Here is a 20382-nt window from a genome sequence, read left to right on the forward strand (position 1 = left end):
AGAGTCTTATATGATGCAAACAAATCGCAGAGTAACGTTAGAAGAACATTAATTAATAAATAAATCTGAATAAGTTAGCAACAGTAGAGACTACAGGCAGTTTAATATGCATGTACATATGTACACAGCAAGATGTGTACATATGTACACCACTCCGCGATGTGTTTGCATCATATAACTCTAAGTAGGAACTAAAAGACTGTAAATAATCATCTCTATCACTGGCTTTTATTTTGACATAAAAATAATTGTCTCTCTTTTCTCGTATTTGTTTCAGACGCCAAAAACGGAAAAGGTTTTTCATTTGAAACGGAAAACGAAGAAACGGTGTTTTTTTCCGTAATTCTCTCTCTCCCTCTCTCAACATGCGCAAAGCCTTAAAGACAACAAACAATAAAAATATACAAAACTATTTATTACTTAACAAAATGTAAATAAGTGTACAAATATTTGTTGGTAAGCAAGTTGCATGAAGGAGAGACATCTATTAGGTGATTAGGTGTTAAACAGAGGTTTCAAAAGATTCTCTGATTAAATACAAAGAAACACATGGTCAGCTGTGGTCTCTGACAGTGAAACATCACAAACACCTGGAGTCTTCTCGTGGACGCTCCAAACCAGAGCTGTGAAAAAAAACACGAGAGAAGGTCGGAGGTCCCGGTCCTGCTGGAAGCTGATGGTGTTCCTCTCCCTTGAAAGTCTAGTTGTTGTGGGAGGCCTGCTGCATGATAAGTGAACACAGACTCAACATCTGCAGGTACTCGTCTGCACCGTCTGTCAGACACTTACCAACCACCTGAACAAGAGGAAACAAGCGCAAAATCAGGCTTTATAGAGGTGGAAGTCCATTTGAATCAGCATTGCATGTCATACCGAAGTACTATGGACCAAAAGAATAACTGAAACATATGACTTGTATGCCTGAAGTTGTCTGTGCCTTCAGTGTATGAATCATAGACTGTATATAAGATGTAAACGGAGTCATGGTGACGTCACCCTTTAATTTGTGGACTGCCGTATGAAGACTCCAATTGTGCGGTTTGGCTGCCACATCTTGGATTACATTTTAGCATAAACCTTGAAGAGCCCAGAGCGATGTATTGCTTTATGTTTAATCACCTTAATATTCACAAACCCTAACAACCCTATTGACTAAGCCTAGACCTTGCAACATATAATCTATATGACGACAATTAAGACTGCATTGTTGAGTTTGTTGAACTCTTCCTCTTTGCACCTTCCTGCATGTTGGACTGCTGTGTGCTTTCTTGATTTATGTACTCTCTCACATGCAACATAAACCGAACGTTGTTAAACAAAATAAAAACATTTGTAACAGTTTCTCTATTTCATAGTCAAATGGTGGGGTAGATAAAGCCAATAATGCTGCTCTAGAAATCACCCTAAAATAGTGATGCCTGCAGTCTTTTCTCCAGCTGATCAATTCCGCCAATAAAACTGAACTCAAACCGATAACCTTATGAACGACAACATTTTGAATCAGGTTTTTGAATCAAGAGAAACCATTGTCAGATACTTATCTAATCAAGATTGAGGTACATATAAGTATCCAATTGGATTAGCTACTTGATATTAAAGGGCTCGGACCGGGATCAACTTGATCGAGACCTCATGCTCCTATTTGCTCAGTGAAGTCTTAAAAACGATATTACAGCAATTACAACATTAGTCGCTCAGCAGCTGCACCAGAAGCAGCGCCGTTTCACATTACTCACCGCCATCTTCTCTGTGATGGCTGACTTCTGCTTGTCACTCAGCTCCTGCTCTATGATAGACTCGTGGAGCTGACTCAGGATCTGTGTGGCAGCGTAGCCTTCATCCACCATGTTCTAACAGAGGAGACAATATTTTAAAGTCTTTGTCCTGAACGAGTGATGAGAACGTGAAACCGTGTCACTCGAACACTTACCCTGACGGCCACCTCTAGCTTCTCAAATGTGCCCGTGAAGCAGATCTGGAGCAGGTTGTCAATCATCTTGGCAGGGACGACCTGCAGTGAGAAAGAGGACGACAACAAGATGCCATGACTGTGTCTGTCAGAAAAAAACAGTGTCCCATTTGACACAGAAAAGTAAGTCTCACCCCGGCTATGTCAGTGACCACCTTCTCTGTGATCTCTTTGTCCACGTTGAGGCGCGCAGCACTCTGCAGGAAGGTAATGGCTTTCCGCAGGTCTCCGTCAGACACCTTCACCAACGCTGCTATGCTCTATAAACAGAGGACAGTTGAAAAGGGACTTTCCCAGCTGAATGGAGAACAGCAGCTGCAGACGCATTTAGAAGACATTGACACTTTAGTCAAAACAGTTTAACATCATAACTTGTCCTTAAGTGGCACGTTTAGACACATTAAAAGTTCACACTGGCCAGTTGATCAGCAAGTCAACAGGTCATAGATTTGCTCTAATTCCTTTTTGAGCTGGACATGTACATGGAGCTCAATGAATCTTCCTCTTTTACCTCCTTGGTGTACTTGAGGTTCTCCTTCCCACAGATCTCCAAAAGGCGCTCTTCTTGGATCTGATTGGCCAGAGGTTTGAAGCGAAACTTGGAACATCTGGAGGTCAGCGGCTCAATAATCCTGAACAACACACAGACACGCAGCAGGGGTGAGAACCGGTCACACACAAAGAGGGTTTGCGTGTTGGTGTTTGCGATCTGTCAGCCCACCTGCTGATGTAGTTGCAGATGAGGCAGAACCGGGTGGTGCGGGATTCCTTCTCCATGGTCCGCCTGAGAGCGGCCTGAGCTGGCCCCGTCATGGAGTCCGCCTCGTCCAGGATGATGATCTTAAAAGGAGGACACGGCTTCCCACTGCGAATGCAGCAAAACAGTGACGGGAGGTTTCAGCAGTAGTTTGACATTTACTGAAAGAGATACCTCTGATAGAATGAGGGTAAGTTCAGATGGTTGAGCAACTCTGTGCCCTGTATTGTAGCATTGAAGCAATGGATGCTGACTCACTCTGGGCGGGTCCCGGCCACGGTGAGTTGAGCAAAGTTCTTCACCTTCTCTCTTACGACCTGGATGCCTCGCTCGTCTGACGCGTTAAGCTCCAACACCCTCTGTCTGTACAGTTGGGGTCTAGAGGAGAGGCGAAGCGGCACAGGATTTATGCAAGAAAAAGTAGGCGAATGATCAAACAAAAACAAAAACTCTCTGGTTGGGAGCTGAAATGTCTGCCCGCTCACCCCCAAAAACACCACAAACAGCTGGCTCACCCGTAAAGCTCTCTGGCTGCAGCCAGGATGGTGGAGGTCTTTCCTGTTCCAGGAGGACCGTAGAATAGTAAGTTGGGAAGCTGCAATGAAAACAAAACACGAGTGAGACTGCCGTCATGTCGGAAGCGAAGGGTTCCGGGCTCAGTGCACAGGTAGTGATAATAGTCATACGGTCTGAAAGATGGAAAGATGCATTGGTGGTTTAATCTCTTCATGGGTTTGGTCACAATTTGAAAAATCCTACAGCCCTTACTTTTTTTTGTACAATATTCACATAAGTAAAGTGTAAAACAAATAAGACAGTTGCCATTTATGGCTCAGCATTAACGATTGCCATTGGCAACATTTGGAGAAATTGCCGAAATTCTGTATAGGGCAGCAAACATGCACCACAAAATGAATATTTTCAATATTGGCGTTGCACTAGTGACATTTAAACACCACTGTTAAAAGTCTCAACCAGAATGGACAATGTTGCATGTGCGTTAAGCAACCATATTTTCAGTTTTGGAAACCAAAAGCTGAGGCCTGGTTTTGGGCTTGGCAGCAACATAAGAGTGGGATACTTACATCTGCTCCTTGCAGAGACTTCTTCAGCACCGCGACCACCTCTTCCTGGAAGGCCACCTCATCAACACACTTTGGCCTGCTTCAAGTGACAAAACACACAGAGTGGTATTTATCGTGTCATCAGCACACATTATACACACTCAGTGGTTACTTTTTTAGGCACACCTGTATAACCTGCGACCCAATAAAACACCCCTTTTAGTTCCATTTTTAATGCTCAGTTTTAGGTCACGTTGTTGAATGTGTAAATTTGATGTTCTGTTTAAAACGGAAGTCATAGTGAGGGCGGGTGTTATCCTGGACTACACTAAATGAGATGTGCTTCTATTTGTTTTTCCTATTTACATGCATGAGAAAGTCTGAAATATAACACAAAGCAGAACAACACTAACCATGAGGCTAAAAACAGCGGTGTTGGATTACATTGGCCCTCAACAGGCGTACCTAATAAAGTGGACACATAGTTTAATACCTTTAGAGCCAAGGTGGTCTGGTTCGCAGTGCGTTAGCCAGTATTGGCCCGGTTCTGACTTTTTTTTAGCGTGACACATTTTTCGGTCTTTTCACAGGCATCCCCATCAAAGTGCAAGTAGTATGCATTTATATGTATGAAGGACTCTACATACACGTCAAATTTCTACTCTTAAAAGTATCTCTGTATTTTCATCATACTGCTAATATGAGTTAGCATGAGTGTATTTTGTAGCTAGCGTTACACTACTTTGTCTACCATGACAATATGGCATGATGTGTGCAGTAATCAGTACTCGAGGGAGGTAGAAATGTTGGATATCAGAAAAAAAGGTAGCAACGGCGTGAAAAACAAATAAAGCATGAATTGTAGCGCTAGTTAAAGTAGGAAGCTGTTGGTTTGTAGTTATGAAACATAAAGGCAGACATAATAAAATAGCCAGGCTACATCATGTGTGTGCACACACACATGATCTCATACATTATGCAAATAATGTTGGTGTGTGTGTGTGTGTGTGTGTTGAGTGAGAGAGACCATCTGTACATTTATTGAAAGTCAGCAGTGACTCTTATGATTAGACATATTGTTTATGTAGATAAAGATATATAATGTTCCCTAAAATGTCATGTTTTTGACTCAATTTCATTCATGTGCTTTATGTTCCTGCCTGAAAAAATAAAGAACAGAGACAGAGAGAAGGAAGAGAAGTAAGGCAGAAACAAGGAAAAAAGCAGAAAAGAAAGTTTACACTCACTATTTCTCCACCCATGGGACCGGCTTGGCTTTCTTCTCTGCTCCGGGCCCAGCTGCTGCCTTGTCTTTCTGAGGTCTGCTGGACTGGACCGCAGCTCCTTTCAAAAAGGCCTGCATGCCTCCTTCTGCAGCACAAACACACCAGGGTCAATAGCCATGACATGAGGAACACAGTCATGCGTCACAAAGAGCCCTGCTGCCTGTTCAAGTCCTGCTGAGGCTCATCTGACGAAGTTTGAAGTGATCACACTGACAATAGTCAAAATGTCACGTGACAACTTCGCCATGAACACAACGCCACTGAGCATTGCACACAATCGGGAACTAGTGGATTGCTCAAGTGCCGTTAGTCAGATAATACTAGCATTTAGTATTACTCTATAATAATATAACAATTAAACTAGTGGGTTGTACAGAACAGTAAAGGAAACGTAGGGAAAAGTTATCTCCGGGACACTTTCTCACAACTGTGTAGCCCTGTGAGCTGTGAATACAATGAATGTCGAATACAGAATTTCTGAACAAGGTCTGGCGGCAACTCTGCAAACGGACATTGTTACCGGGTCGTCGTTAAGCGTTACAATTAAATGATTAACTACATGACGGAGCTAGTGGTTAGCTGCTGGCTAAGAGGGCTCGTGCACTATGAGCCACTAGTGAGCTGTCTGCAGAGACACGTCGCACTCACCACACACACACACACACACACACACACACACACACACACACACACACACACACACACACACACACACACACACACACACACACACACACACACACACACTCACACACTCACACGTTTCTACGAAGCGGGTTAACGGCGTCTCGGTCTCAGCGTCAGTACAGTCCGGTTGTTGACATGTGTAAAAAAGCGGCGCTCTTCCCGCTCTGACAGAGAAAGTCACTTCCGCCGACGTCATGTCACGGTTTCCAATCAGATACCGCGGATGCTGGAGTTGCTCCTCCTCTTTCCACACTCACGTCTCCTCCCATCGCTTTCTTCTCTCTCTCTCTCTCTCTCTCTCTCTCTCTCTCTCTCTCTCTCTCTCTCTCTCTCTCTCTCTCTCTCTCTCTCCTCTTTTGCTAATACTCTGATCTCCTTATTATATTCACATCTATTTATGAATTATGAGTTTACAGAAAAACACTTTACTGAAGTGAACATTGTTCTCCACTTGAGCACAATACAGAGTTAATTGGCTAAATCCCCATCCTGAATACAGGCACACATGAGCCAGATTAATGCTGTGCGTGGAGCACCAGCTGCTGTGGTCGATGCTGCATGCTTGTGTCGCGTGGAAGTCTTCAGCGGGGCCTGTAATTGGCTGGCAGAGAAGCAAGATGAGGCTGAATGCAGATGTCTTTGGCTAATGGTTGTCTCCCAGGCATTACAGTCCCAGATGACACGGCTCTCGGAGAGACGCTAATGTTTCTGCCTGGCATTGATGGCTCTCAGCAAAATGCGGAGCTGGATGAGCCGAGCGGCCTGTGGTCGAGGCAGGCAGCCAAAGCATGAACGAGGAAGGATGACTGGAGGCCATTGATTTGTTTGGTGTGAGCCTTGGTGAGACATGTGAACGATGGAGAAACACTGAGAAAATATATTCACTTTTAAGAAACTCAAACAAATCTATGTTTTAATATCAAAACAAAACAATGTGTTGTTTCCCCTCGCATGAATTTAATACAACTAATGCTTCAGTTTATTGATTACTTGTTCCACCTGCTCCAATCCATGCACCTCCAGCCTCCAGGATTTCCCTCGTGGACCTATTAACCCCCACCCTATCTATCGCCCTCCCCTCCCCCTGTGTCTCTCCCTCTTCCGCCCTGCAGGCAGGTACAGCAGCCCTCTGATTTGTTTTCCCTCTTTGTGACTCAGCTTCTCTAGAAAAGCAAACAGAGCATCATCGAAGCCGCAGCAGTGCTTCCCAACCCTAACCCTGGGAGTGTGCCTGTAAGCCGAGTGGAAGAAAGGTTTCCCCACTTTCCTGAGGAGCATCCTGTCTTTTTTCTGGATTTGACACATCTTAAACGCCTTTTGGAGTAATTTTCCCATTCTTTTTTTGCTGTCAGGGTTGCTGTGTTTGAGTCTTCTTCTAACCTTGTGGATCTGTTTGCCAGCATAATGGAAAGGACTGTCTGGGTGGTGGATGTTGTGCTGTTGATAACCTAATTACTCTTTTCCATATTCCATATATTTTCTGGCTTTTCCCCCAATAACTGCTCAGTTTGCTGGCTGAAATGTTTTTTATTGTCTGCTTGACAAATTAATTTGCTACTTTGTTCATTAAACAGAAGCTGACTGCTTCTGTTGTTTACTGAGCTACGTGCTGTTGTATTCCCTGACTCTCTGTCTTGGTTATCACCAGCTGGGAGTGTCATCATCTTTCTCACCCTCTGGCTTTGTGATTGTTTGGATTTTACAAGAGGATTTGATGAAGGAAAGAAGAGGCTCCACCTAAGAAAAACTCAAAGAAGAAAAAACTAGAAACAAGAAGCAGCAGAGTGAAAAGAGGACAAAAAACCCAGTGACAGGAGAAAATTGGATAAGGGAGCAAAAGGAGGGGATATTGTCTGGGAAAGGCAGGGTGACGAGAGGAGGCGTGGCACCGGAGAGAGAGGAGAGGGAGAGCTGCGAGAGAGAGCGGGGTGGATGCGACCCACACCCTGAGATGCTGTGCTGGCTGAGAGAAGACGAGATGTCGGTTCAGGAGCTGCTTCAGAGGGTGCAGTGTGTCATCACTCATGTCGGTAAGTCGTTGCATTTCTCCACTGTTTTTTCCCCTCTCATATTCCTCCTAATATTTCACAGATGGTTAGATCTAAGAAGAGCTTTTGTTTCTGCTGGAGGGTGAAGTTGATGAGTAGATGACGGAAGATGTGCTGTCTATGTGGGTTTTCTGGTTATCCTCAAATTGTCTGGAAATGTGAAGAGAAGCAGACCTGATAAGAGCGAGGCAGGGAATCTCCGTCCTCGCATCAGGACCGCTGAGTGAGGGGGATGCAGAGGGATGCTCTGCACATGGGCAGAGGAGAACATATGTCATCTAGATAAAACAGCAGAGCCGTTAAGTGTTAAGTGTGATCAGTGTTGGTCTTTCTGGTTATAAAATATTCGACTGTGTTGAGTCTTTCAGGGGATTCTTTATTATTCCTCATTCATTCCCTGGTAACGACATTAGTATGTGTTAGCATTTATGCTAGTGCCCGACCAGCAACCCTGCTAGCACAATTTACACAATCAATATTTAACAGATTCACAATCTTACAATACAATTGGATTTTCTATCCTATATACCTTTCCTTTCCTTCTCTTTCCATCTGTCCTTTTTCTTGTTCATGTTTTATTTCCCTCCCCTCCATACCCTCTGTTCTCTCCTCTGCCTCGGTGACATCTCCCTTTCCTCCCTCCATCCTTTTTCCTCCACCGCTTCCTCGTCCTCTCCCACTCTGTATCCGGGTCCTTTCTCCCGGCCCGGTTGGGAAGTAGGTTAATGTGCCACGCTGGAGACTGTCGCACAGCATCCTCCATCACTGCACTTCCTGCATTGCACAGCTAGTGGAGCAAGCGGCAGGGGGATGGAGGAGGGCTTGTGCAGAGCGTAACTATAGAAACTGAGCTAGCTTCTGGGAGCAAAGGGCCCTGCATTGATTTGTCGGGAGCCTGGCTCACACGGGATGCTGCTGCATGCCTGAAGGTGTTGATTAAACGCTTTTTTGCTGTGGATGTTTCTCACTTCACCAAATGCCTCGACTCATTCAGCAGAGGAAGATCAGCAGTATAAAGGCTCTCTTTCGTTTTGTTTATTGGCAGAGGACAATTACAAACCCGTTAGCGCGTGCTATATTCTCAAGTATACACCACAAGCCGGTCGTCCTTCAGTCACAGGCTGGTGGTATCGGCAGCTCCTGCCGCATGTCTCTGTGTCCTTGAGTTGCTGAGCGGGTGCTCCACTGCCACTCTCTGCAGCATACTGCCGCTTTCCGCTGCTCACTGCCGCTCACTGCCGCTCACTGCCACTCTCTGCAGCATACTGCCGCTTTCCGCTGCTCACTGCCGCTCACTGCCGCTCACTGCCACTCTCTGCAGCATACTGCCGCTTTCCGCCGCTCACTGCCGCTCACTGCCGGTCTCCGCCGCACACCGCGGCAAAGCCGCACAGCCGCACAGCCGCACACCGCCACAGCTTGTCGCTCACCGCCGCTCACCGCCGCTCACCGCCGCACACCGTCGCTCAAGGAACAGGACGAGTTAAATACTGAGTATTATCACATTAGTTAAATACTGTGTATTTAGTTAAATACTGTGTATTTAACTAATGTGTAAGTACAACTAATGTGTATTTAACTAATGTGACAATTGTAATTAAGTTGAGGTACTTCCAGAAAACAAGAAAACTATAGGTTAAACTTTAGATGAATATTCATGAGATGCATCATCAAGACAGACTCACTGTTAAAGGGGATCTTTTCTTTCTTTAACACGTTGATCAATTGGATCACTAAGTAATACATAATACATTTAAAGTGTTTGTTTTTACCATAATGCATATAAGCATTGTGGAATTACATTTACATTGAGCACATGTGACTCACATGTGAGTGTCTCAATATACCGCTGTTGACAATAACCATGATATTTAAAAATGTAATATAGATATTTTGTAAATAACATATATAAGATAATAAGCACAAATCATCCATTGCCTCTGAAATTGTTTTATATTTACAGTTACAGACTCGTATTTACACACACACACACACACACACACACACACACACACACACACACACACACACACACACACACACGCACACACACACACACACACACACACACACACACACACACGCTCTGTCCCTCCCATCCACACAGTGTTGCTCATTCACCAGCAGGGAGCTCACTCGTTCCTGTTTGAACCTCACAGCGGTTTCCAGGACAAAGTAGCCGACAGGGATCAGACAGTGACACTGATGGATCAGACAGTCAGGAGTATCACATATTCATCTTTACACATGAGACCAGCTAGGAGGACTGTGTGTAAAAGAGTTGTGTGCTGCTATGTGAATGCTCTGAATCTCGTATGAAGAATTTAAGGTGATCTGAGGTATCTTTTGAATGTATCACATCTGGAATGTGTTCCATGCATGAATGATACGTGTGAAATCTTTCCTTTCTTCCACTTATAGGTTATTATACATTATTATGTATTATTATTTTGTGAAATAACCAAAAATCACATGCTTTTATCATGCTAATGTATCCCATATCTGATACAGTGTGTTAACATTTTACATGTAATGGGTTTTCACTGGCAGACAGCTTATGGAAATAACATTCATTGACAAATGTCTTATTGCTCTTTAAATGGGATGGCTTTTTGGCGATTTATACTTTTGTAGAAGTGGATTTCCTGTTTTTGCAGTAACATCTCAGGAACTCATCTTCCCTGTGCTTCAAGAAATCTGCTATTGCTTTAGTATTACTATGACACAAAAGCCCCCTCTGTCCGCTATTGGTGGCTGATGACATCACAGCAGCACCAGGATGTGTCATTTACCATCGTCCCCTCATGCATAATACATGAACGTACAGCCGCTTTACGAATGCCTGATCTAAAATGGCCTCTCTGGTCCCACTGAAGTGTGCTGTCAGGATGATTAGTGCTGAGGCTTGCAGATAAGAGCCCTGCCAGTCTGTGAGCTGCTCCCAGACTGCTGGATTATCAAAGGAGGGTGTGTTACAGGGGCCCCTACAGTGACCTTCAGGGTGTCCAGTGCAAAAGGTCAGGCTATAGAGAGAGATGATGGCAAATGTTGCTGTGTTTTGTTGCCCTGGGAAACCGAGAGAGTGGGAGGATAGTCTGTCTCTGAGTGTGAAGGGGAATCACTGTTCTTACTGAAAGTTCAGATCATTTTACACATAAGGCGGGATTCTTGGAGACCGCGTCACAGTAGAGTGAGTCTGTGACATAGAACCTGATTCTTTCTACGGGGCTGTGATCTGTTTTGTCATTTATACCCATTTGAGTTGCGAACACTGCTGCCAAGACCGGTTTGGGATACAACCAGACACAGAGCAGCTTCTCTGAAAAAACACTTTTTTTTTCTTGCGGCACTAAGGCATACAACCTTCATTTGTTTGGTAGAATGACGAGAAGCAAACCTTGTTGCTGAGGTTACTTCAATAGTGTTCTGATGCATGTTTTTGCCATATTTCCCTTCAGTAATAATAACATTATAATCACCAGATTCGTTTCTAGGCTGGAGACTAAAATCAAAAACACTATGAAACCAAAATTCCCCAAAATAAATGCTACTTAATCACTGAAAACATTGGAAAAAAAAGTCATCCTCGACATGTGTTGTGTTAGAATGATCAAGGCAGCTGGAGAAGAATTAGATGCTTCATATATTTCCCGAATGACGTACAGATTTTCAGGCTTTCTGTTTTACTCAAAAGTCTTGAAAAATAATGCATGGCTGTAGGGAGTTAAAAACCCATCCCTGGATGAGGCCTACCTAAATATATGGCACATTAATATATATGAATGGAAAATAATTGTTTTTAGATAAAGAGAGAGATGTAAAAACACAAACATTACAAACACACAAAACAAGTGAGAACTAGTGCAGGATATCCTATTGTGTCTTTACATTACTTTTTTATTAAGGTTTACTCATATTATGGATTTAATGAATGAATGAATTGAAGGGTTATAATATATTAGGGGATTGTAATGGATTATTTATTTGGTTTATGTTCTTTTAAGACCAAATATCTTGAAAGAAAAGCCTTCATTGAGGAATGAGAGTGAGAAGAGAATGAAATAAGGGATGATAGCATGTCTGGCTAATGGCTACAGCGTGTTGGCTTCAGAGCATCGTGGTGCTGCACACGTGTTTTACAGATGTTGGGAGCTGGTGTTGACTGGACGGAGCAGCAGCTGCTCAAAATGAGTAAGCAGCAGGTTTGAAGGACACAAATGTTGCTGATACTGTAGTTGACTCATGCATTGAGTCACATATGTTAGAACTACTCTGGCCAAAAAAATACTTGTGCCGGATAACAAAAAAGATTTGTTTGATAGCCTTATTAAGGATCATTTAAAATCCATGTTCCTTTATGCTTTAAGTTAAATTGATATAATTAAAATTGTACAAAACTTCAAAAACAAAAGAACTTCATATGTATTCTCTTTATATCAAATTAATTATCCAATTTACTTGATAATGATTTAGGATAGGAATATATAAGCATTATGCTTCTATCTATATGTTTTCAGTATTTCTGTTTTTGTATAATAAATTGTGGCTTTACTTTGTAATGATTGACTCAATAAAACAAACAAACAAACAAACATAGTAAATCATATGTAGAGACTGACGTACACTGCTATATGATGGCTGCTCCTTGGAGCTCTCGCTCTCCCATAAAACAAAACTGCATTGTGATTTTTGATTCTTATTTTGCTTATTTTGTCATGGATTATTTACTTGTTCTATATCTCAAATAAGTGTTAGATAATTCCACAGAAGTCCCTGAAGGGAGGTGGCAGTGTGGTGAAGGATCAGAACCCACAGGTTCACAGACTGTATTTGGTTTGGTTTTGGTTTGGTTACTTTATTCGTACCCGAGGGTGGACTTGGCTTGGTATGGGTCCTGCATGAGGCAAGTACTTTCATTGCCTTTTTGTTTTTGTTTGTTGTGGTCATTTTAAGTTTAACCATGATTTACATTTTTTATTTGTAATATACCAAACCAACTAGTTTTGGCGAATTTTTAATTTGGTTTAGTTTATAAAATATGTTTCTGTATGAGACACACTAGGCTTTCAATCAACTCCAATTAAAACTCATCCACCTCATTATTAGTTGTGACAATACTTATTGGAACCCAAACCACAATTTAGTTGTGTAAATAAACCTACATTGAAAGTTTATTTTGAAAAGTCATGTAACTAGCAAGTTTCCGGTGAACATGGAGGTTTGTTTTGAAAACACACGTAATGAGCAGGAGGGAGGGGGGGGGGGGTTGACATCATCATGGAGGAAATAACATGGAGGGGTTTTCTCACCATCAACATCTACTGTAACCGCAGGAGCTCAGCTCTGGTAGCTGCTGGGGGCTGCTGGCGTTACCCAGAGGACCCCCACCACCAGCCCTACATTGTAGAGATGACGTCAGAGCTGCATTCTCTCTGCTTCCTCTTCCTGCCTTGAATACGGGGGTGGCGGTGGAGAAGGGCGGGTCATCATATCCTTGGGAAAGCGTTTGTCTTTGGTACTGTCAGCTGGACAGGGGCCAGCAGACCAGCGTTGCTCACAACAATGCAGCTGAACAATAGCACTGCTCCACTGGGCCACGAGAGGACTGGTGTTTCTCAGGCTGGCCTCATTTTCTCACCACACAGATTCTCTGAGCAGCTCAATCCTGAGCAGATCAACTGGGCTAAGATCAAGTGAGCCAACGTGGTGTTGACTGACTGCAGACCGGACTGACTGGAAGACGCCGGGCCAAAAAGGAACCTTTCTAGTTTCACTGGACGTGCTCACACAAACAGAGGGCATGTATGGGTCACCGTCTATCTCAGACCTTCACACTCACATGGAAAGGATACATCCTCAAGTCTTCCAAACTGAAAGAGAATACACACTGTTTGAATTTGCCTTCCGTAACGACTCATATGAGCGTCAGCATTAAGCGTCTTTCTTTTTGTACCTTCCAACTGTTTGATTATTTTCCCACTCAAGAATCACATCATAACGAGCAGCTTCTAGTAACATCATCACCATGTCTTTCCCTCAATATTTAAACTACAAATGATGAGATTATTTTTAATAGGAACTGGTGAAGTGTAAAATCCTTTGAAATTTGCCAAATAGCATAAAACCCATTTCTTAATTCATACCTTCATTCAGCTTCAGTAAATGCGACTGTACTCACAACATAACCATCGATTGTTTCCTTCAAAAACATGTCCTTGAAGAAACTGTTGATCCTCTTAGAGAAGTTCACTTATAGCTCTTAGGGAAGGAATTCCTGCTTTACTTTAAGTTGCAGTGCTTTAGAAGATGTAATGAGAAGCAAACGTAGTTCACTGAAAACAATCCTCAACAAATGGACAATTTCCTCCTGTCTGAGTGCGTTTGTTAAGATCTGTTTTAGGAAAGGACCATGAAGAATTCTCTATTTGACATTGATGCCTCTTACAACCTACACTGGTAAAATCAGACGTCATACAGGTTCTCGAGAAGCGACAGACTGCTTTGCCGTCTGTCAGACCCCGCTGCAGTAAAAGCAGAGGTTTTCTGAAGAGAATCTGCTGCCTAAAAAACACAACCGCTTTTACCATAGCACTGCCAGAATCAACCCAAGATGATTTAGTAGGATTTAATGGGCCTTTAATTATGGACAGGGACCCTTCAAATAGATGACATCGTAAACAAAAGTGCTACTGTATGGTAAACTATGAAATAGCAGTTTTAAAGATTTGAAGTCCTGCGTGTTAGACAACGACAGATGCTTTTCCCCGTCCATTTCTGACTGCTCTCGGGCCAGCCCATAAGCATCAGCGATATCCTAAAAGCAGCCTGTTCAAAAATAATATGTGGCTGAACAGAGAGGAGAAAACAACAGATGTTCCTCTTAGCCGTGGGAGCGGTGGGAGCAACGTTTTCATCGGTTATTCAAGTACTGAAGGCAACACATGAGGCGTCACAGCCTGCTGGCAGACGGTGGGTCAGGGCTCATGGTGTGGATCCTCACAGGACGGAGACTTTAAATGTTTGGTTCTTCATTCCAAGTCTGTGGTGTTTTTCTGGGTCCACCTGGAGGCAGCCAAGGCCTGCGCTGATGTAAGCCATGACGTAATGGGGCCTCCTCCCTGCAGCTGATGATTACAGGACACCGTGAGGATGGCTGTTGATGGATAAAGACACTGCTGCTGAACAGGGACAGCAGACAGTCGTCTTATGGCTCCACCCTGTTCTCCTTCCTCCACCCCTTTTGCATGGATACCATCACCTAAATACTCTTTCAGTCATGTTGCCTCCTAGAGTATTGAGCAAATTAGCAAGAAAATGAGATAAACCAAAAATCTCAACATGATGAAGTATTATGGGCACTGTTAGAAGCAAATAATAACCTGAGCCTTTAGAGAAACTGTCCTGCTGTCTCAGCATTTCACCAGTGTCCCTCTCAACAAATCTAAAGCGCACCGACAAACAGGGGACACTTTTGTTCAAATCATTCACAAAACATAAACAACACATCTGTGGCTTTCAATAAGTTACAGCACATACTGCTAGTCTCGCTTAATGCTAAACTATGCTAGCTGTGTGCTGCTTGGCGCTCCGTTTTGATTGCATTAAAATTCCTGTGTATTTCCCTAAATGTTGACTTTCAATAAGGCTTTTTTTTTTTTTTTTACAGCAAATTAACCTTCAAGCTTGTATGAATATCCTGAATGAAATAAATTGTTCGTTGTTCTTCTACTTGTGTCTCTTGTTCTACTCTTGGCCCATCAGCTAACGCTATCAGTATCACTTTTACTCACTGCCAAGGCAACCTGCTGGGAGATGGAACATGAGAAAATCAAAAGGCAGAGCAGCGACAAGACACTGTCGACATTGAGTGAACAACAGCCGTGTCTAGACACAAACCAAAATCTAATTTCTGTCTCTGGACCCATACCTATTGTTATATTCATTAGGGGCCAACTTTATCTGTGCAGCAGTGTCAGTAGCATGTCTAAATATATAACCATACATCTGTATTTAAATATAAAATACAGTAAGTGGATTAACTGGAAATCAGATCTAGAACATTGATTACCGGTGTGTGTGTGTGTGTGTGTGTGTGTGTGTGTGTGTGTGTGTGTGTGTGTGTGTGTGTGTGTGTGTGTGTGTGCGTGTTTGTGTGTGTGTGTGTGTGTGTGTGAATCTTCCTCCTACAAAACGGCATCCTAGAACAACAAAGCCCTTCAGACCTGTGATTCATTGAAGTTCTATTTCTAACTAGCAGGCCTTTGACGTAAGCAAAAAAAAAAAGAAGCTTAGATGTTGACACTAGGAGGGATGGAGACTCTCAATACTCATGTCAACCTCTAGAAAGAAAGTTGGCACTGGGTCAGATGTTAAGCACCTCCTCATAAACAGGATGGGGAATGTCTCCAACAGAGAAAACAAGTCAGTCAGAAGCAGGCTGTGGGTACCTCAGCTCTTCACCACAAGTCTTTGGCTGTGTCAGCTGATAAGTACATGACATGCAGAAGAAAACACTCCCAAAACCTCCAGGGTCTGATCATTCCACCCAGCTGTGAATGCAGTCAGACGCACAGAACAACAACAACAACTATGGTGGTGGATTGCAGCATGCAGTGCTATTCATCCATCTAGCTGGTTTGGTGTCAGTTCAACACCATGACCTTGATAATTGACATTGTTGAGAGCAATTTCTGGAGAGAGACATTGCTGTTGAGTTTTTCAAATGTTTTTTTTATGGTCATCTCGTCCTATTATTTTGGAGAGAAGACCGACATCTCTGATAGTTAATATCTCTTCAGGTCTTAGAGACTATCCGTATCACAATGTGAATTCTTTTTAGCACTTATGCTAGAACATGACCTCGACTTGCGTCTCTGCATGTTCTTTTCCTTCCTACTTATTATGTAGCTACAGTGAATGTATTGTGCTCTCAGCACTGCCAAACGTTCCCAGCACACAGCAGCTCTCTGGCTGAAGTATTCAACAGACACTGCCTGCTGTTGTGCTGTTTCCACTACACAGCCAGTGCTGACCAAGTATAAAGGAACTCATGGAGAAAAAAGGAAAGAGGGTTGTTTCCAAGACACTGGAGAAAAAGTTAAAGAAGGAACGAGTAAAAACAAAGGAAAAGTGTCGGAGAAGACGGGCACGTGGACAAAAGGTGGAGGAAGAGCACGTGGAGGTTCTTTCCTAAAAGCATGTGTTGAAATGAAAACGCCATAAAGAATCTTTCAGGGTTAGGGTGACATGGAATGGAGGGAGTAAACCGGGAAGGATGCGGAGGGGGAGGGAAGTCCCCGCTGCCTGATGGGAGTATTGTTGAGGACGTTTGTATAAACGCTGGTAAGAAATGAGCCGCTCAGCTCGATCACAAGGCTGCCAGGAGGGGTTCAGACCCGCTCTGACCAAATCATTCACATTCCTTTCTCTCTCTCTCTCTCTCTCTCTCTCTCTCTCTCTCTCTCTCTCTCTCTCTCTCTCTCTCTCTCTCCCTCTCTCTCTCGTTCTCTCTTTCTCTGTTACACACTCAAGAGGAGGGCTTGTCCTACAGCGCTGAAAGGGAGCACACAGCCATGGGGACTGGACCGTAGTGTCACCTGTGTGTGTGTGTGTGTATTTGTTATGTTGCCGTGGCTGTCAGACTGGACGCTGGTGTAGCCGTGCGGCTCCTCCCGTCTGTGTGGATTGTTATAGAGCAGCAACAGCACCATGGGATCGGTGATGTGTAAGTGATGGACATCTTAACTGTTTTTTTTACTAAGGTACAGGTGTGTGTCGTGTGTGTGTGTGGTTGACACATTGTGTAACTTGTGGGATTCTTACTAAAGGGTCAACACCTGGAGCCAGCCGGGACATGATGTACTGAGTTATAGTTCTATTTTATCGGGAGCCATTGTTGATGAGTGTCAGTGTAGAGGTGGACGATGGAGGCTAGTTTCTGGTCCTTCTATCTCTCAGTGGTAATAACTATAAGACTAAGAACACACAATGAACGTATTTGTACTTGGTCTTTTGTGTGTTTTTTGCATCTCAACTGTGTCTTTGTCTTTGATATCCAGCATCTGGACTACAGGAGTGACGGCAGGTCAATATGAGATGTGGTAAAACTGTCAGAAGCTGCATTGGGGGTCATTTATAAAAAGTAATACATATAAAATACATCACTCGGTATCAGTTGTTGCATTGTTTTCATTGATTTGCTCAGAGTTACAGGAGAACTACTTTTATTTTAGCCTACCACATACAATGACTCTGTTATGCGTTTAATATTTTACTTTCTTATATTTTTACTATCATAATTACTTCTACTATATTATTGGATTATGGTGCATTGTCGTGTACATTGCTTTACATGGTTACACGGTTTGTTTTTTGTCATTTTTCATGCTCCTCGAGAAACCATATGATGTAGAACGGAGAAGGATTAGTGCTGCCGCTGTAAAAATGGAGCCTATTCTTCACTTCATACTGTACCCTGCTGAGTTAACTTGTGCATTTCACCAAGAGATCAATACAGTATTATCTACAATAACACATTATGAATAATCTTTTGATTATATTTGAAACTTAAGTTAGCAAATAGATGCAATGGTTAGTAGTGCATTTTCAGAATCAGAATCAGCTTTAATAGCCATGTAAATTTTCACGTACATGGAATTTAATTCAGGGATTTTCTTTGCTATTCGTACATATACAATAGATAAATATAAAAGAGAAAAAAAAGATATTAAGAAAACAGAAAAACATTAAACAGTGGTCAGAAAGTGCAGGTGGAAGTGTCTGGTTAATTATTCGATTGTTCATCAGATTGACGGCCAAGGAAGAAGCTGTTTCTGTGTCTGTTGGTTTTGGTATACAGTGCTCTCTCAGATGAGTTCAAGGATGCATACCATGGCACCTTAAATGTGTACAGTACATGAGTAAATGTACTTAGTTACTTTTCACCACTGGAATTACAGCATTTAGTTGTTTTTTTTTGGAGCTTTAAGCACTTCTAAAGGAAAATACGATACCAGGTATTGTGTTTGGGAAGATAAATTCCAGAACCATTGCATGTATCACGCTCTAAGTAAAGCTAAATCAAATCTTTGGATAATGGATTATGTATGTATTTTTTATATAGTACACAATTGCATGTTTGTTTGGGTGTTGAGGGTTATTTTATTGAAGTTATTTTTGGTTATTATAATATAGTAACATAATTCAAAACGTTTCATAGCTGAAAGATAATAAATCTCCAGCTGTTTGGGGTCTCTTTTTGGGGGCCTCAGGCCCAGGTCATCTACTTGCCTCACAGGGCAGTCTTCCCCTGGCCCAGATAGTATCAGAGGCCGAGCATTCAGACAGGTTTTCAACCGGGCTCTTCCTCAACTAAACAGCCATTGAGAGGCATGCACAATGATGTCATTTGAAACAAAAATTGTTTTATAAAACAATATAGGCAGGAACAACGTTCATCATGGTTCTTAGTCTAGTTTAGATGATATATTCAATAGGACTACAAAAAACTATATATATATATATATATATCTATATATATATATATATATGGTGGTACATATATATATACCACCATGATTATTGATCATCAATAACCCCCGGTCCTCTACCATCTGCATGTCTTGAATCTTGAACAAAGAACTGATTATGCTGTATTATATATTCAAGAGATAACGTTTGGAAGAAGTAGACTGAAAACAGATCAGATATGACATTTCTGTAAAATCAGCTGTTCCTGGAACCGCAAAGTCTTGTTCCACTTTTTTCAGAGCCCCTGGGTGTTTGGGGCCCTGTAGTTGCTCTTTTTCCTAGTTGCTATTCCATCCTTGCTGTTAAACATTAAATTAGCTTGGTCCTTTCATGAAAAATGGAGGCAGTAGTTGAATTAATGGAATATGATTTTGATGACAGGTGACTGGTTATTTATACCTCATGTGATGCCAACTCAAATCCAGCCTCCTGTAAAATAAGAGTTTTGAGGTGAGATTAAATGTCTCCATCGACTGCATAACTGTAATCCCGTTGCTCTGGGGCTAAAAATAACACCTGGGCACAGGGATGGAGTCGTCATTGTGGAGTGGCTCTCTCACAGCAGGTACTGGTTGTTTGTGGGAGTCACACAGGCGGGCATATGTCCTGTAAGAGGCTTTACTTTCTGACGCAGAGATTATGACGTAGAGACAGACAGGGAGAGGAGCAGGGAGGCAGGAGGCACCTTGCTGGCTCTCTACAGGGACACATGAAGGGACAGCTGCTGCAGTTCCTTCGAGGAAACATGGATTATTCCGTGGTCCCTGCTGCAGGGCCAGTGAACCGGTTTGATGGGGAGATGTAGTTAGAAACACAGACCCGGGTGAGGTCAGGCAGAGTAATGACTGGAGATGGACACTTTAGGCAGACTACGAGGCCAGAGCCCCCTGTCTCGCTGTCCAAGCTGTGGTAAATACGGACCAGCCTATTCCACTGTACGGATTTCCACCGCCGAGATGGAGTCTTTCTACCACTTCCTGGGGGTGTGTCAGGAGACAGAGTCAAGTACGTCTACCCATTCCTCCATAATGCCACTCAGCGT

At 42.9% G+C, this 20382-nt stretch overlaps 2 protein-coding genes across 6 annotated transcripts in view; one reads left to right on the forward strand and one right to left on the reverse strand.

Annotated features, from left to right (window-relative positions):
- Positions 1-394: 394 nt before the first annotated feature.
- rfc4 (replication factor C (activator 1) 4) lies at positions 395-5976 on the reverse strand. The gene is made up of 11 exons (XM_068593294.1): positions 5836-5976; positions 5038-5161; positions 3812-3890; positions 3242-3321; positions 2985-3104; positions 2691-2834; positions 2481-2601; positions 2104-2229; positions 1931-2011; positions 1737-1850; positions 395-796 (listed from the first exon to the last, which is right to left on the reverse strand). The coding sequence occupies exons 2-11, from the start codon at positions 5151-5153 to the stop codon at positions 701-703; spliced, it is 1077 nt and encodes a 358-aa protein (XP_068449395.1). The 5' UTR covers positions 5154-5161; positions 5836-5976; the 3' UTR covers positions 395-700.
- A 1715-nt stretch (positions 5977-7691) lies between these two features.
- The window catches only part of mcf2l2 (MCF.2 cell line derived transforming sequence-like 2), a 99919-nt gene continuing 87228 nt past the window's right edge, over positions 7692-20382 (forward strand). For 4 of the 5 annotated variants that reach the window (XM_068593185.1, XM_068593189.1, XM_068593187.1 and 1 more), the window contains exon 1: positions 7692-7793. In XM_068593185.1, coding sequence (XP_068449286.1) covers positions 7715-7793 — 79 coding nt within the window. In that variant the 5' untranslated portion in view covers positions 7692-7714. Of the gene's footprint in view, positions 7794-17298; positions 17536-20382 lie in introns of those variants that run through there. The other variant, XM_068593188.1, reaches the window with a different exon arrangement.

Source organism: Clinocottus analis, unplaced genomic scaffold (assembly GCF_023055335.1).
Source record: "Clinocottus analis isolate CAN_PGR_092001 unplaced genomic scaffold, fCliAna1.0.p SCAF_29, whole genome shotgun sequence".
Taxonomy (NCBI): Eukaryota; Metazoa; Chordata; class Actinopteri; order Perciformes; family Cottidae; genus Clinocottus; species Clinocottus analis.

Excerpts from the sequence above, each read along its gene's own strand:
- rfc4 (XM_068593294.1), bottom strand. The coding sequence starts at position 5,153 with ATGCAGGCCTTTTTGAAAGGAGCTGCGGTCCAGTCCAGCAGACCTCAG. Across the intron at positions 3,105-3,241 it reads GCAGCCAGAGAGCTTTACGG|ACCCCAACTGTACAGACAGA; the intron begins GTGAGCCAGCTG and ends CCTCTCCTCTAG. Across the intron at positions 2,602-2,690 it reads ATCTGCAACTACATCAGCAG|GATTATTGAGCCGCTGACCT; the intron begins GTGGGCTGACAG and ends TGTGTTGTTCAG.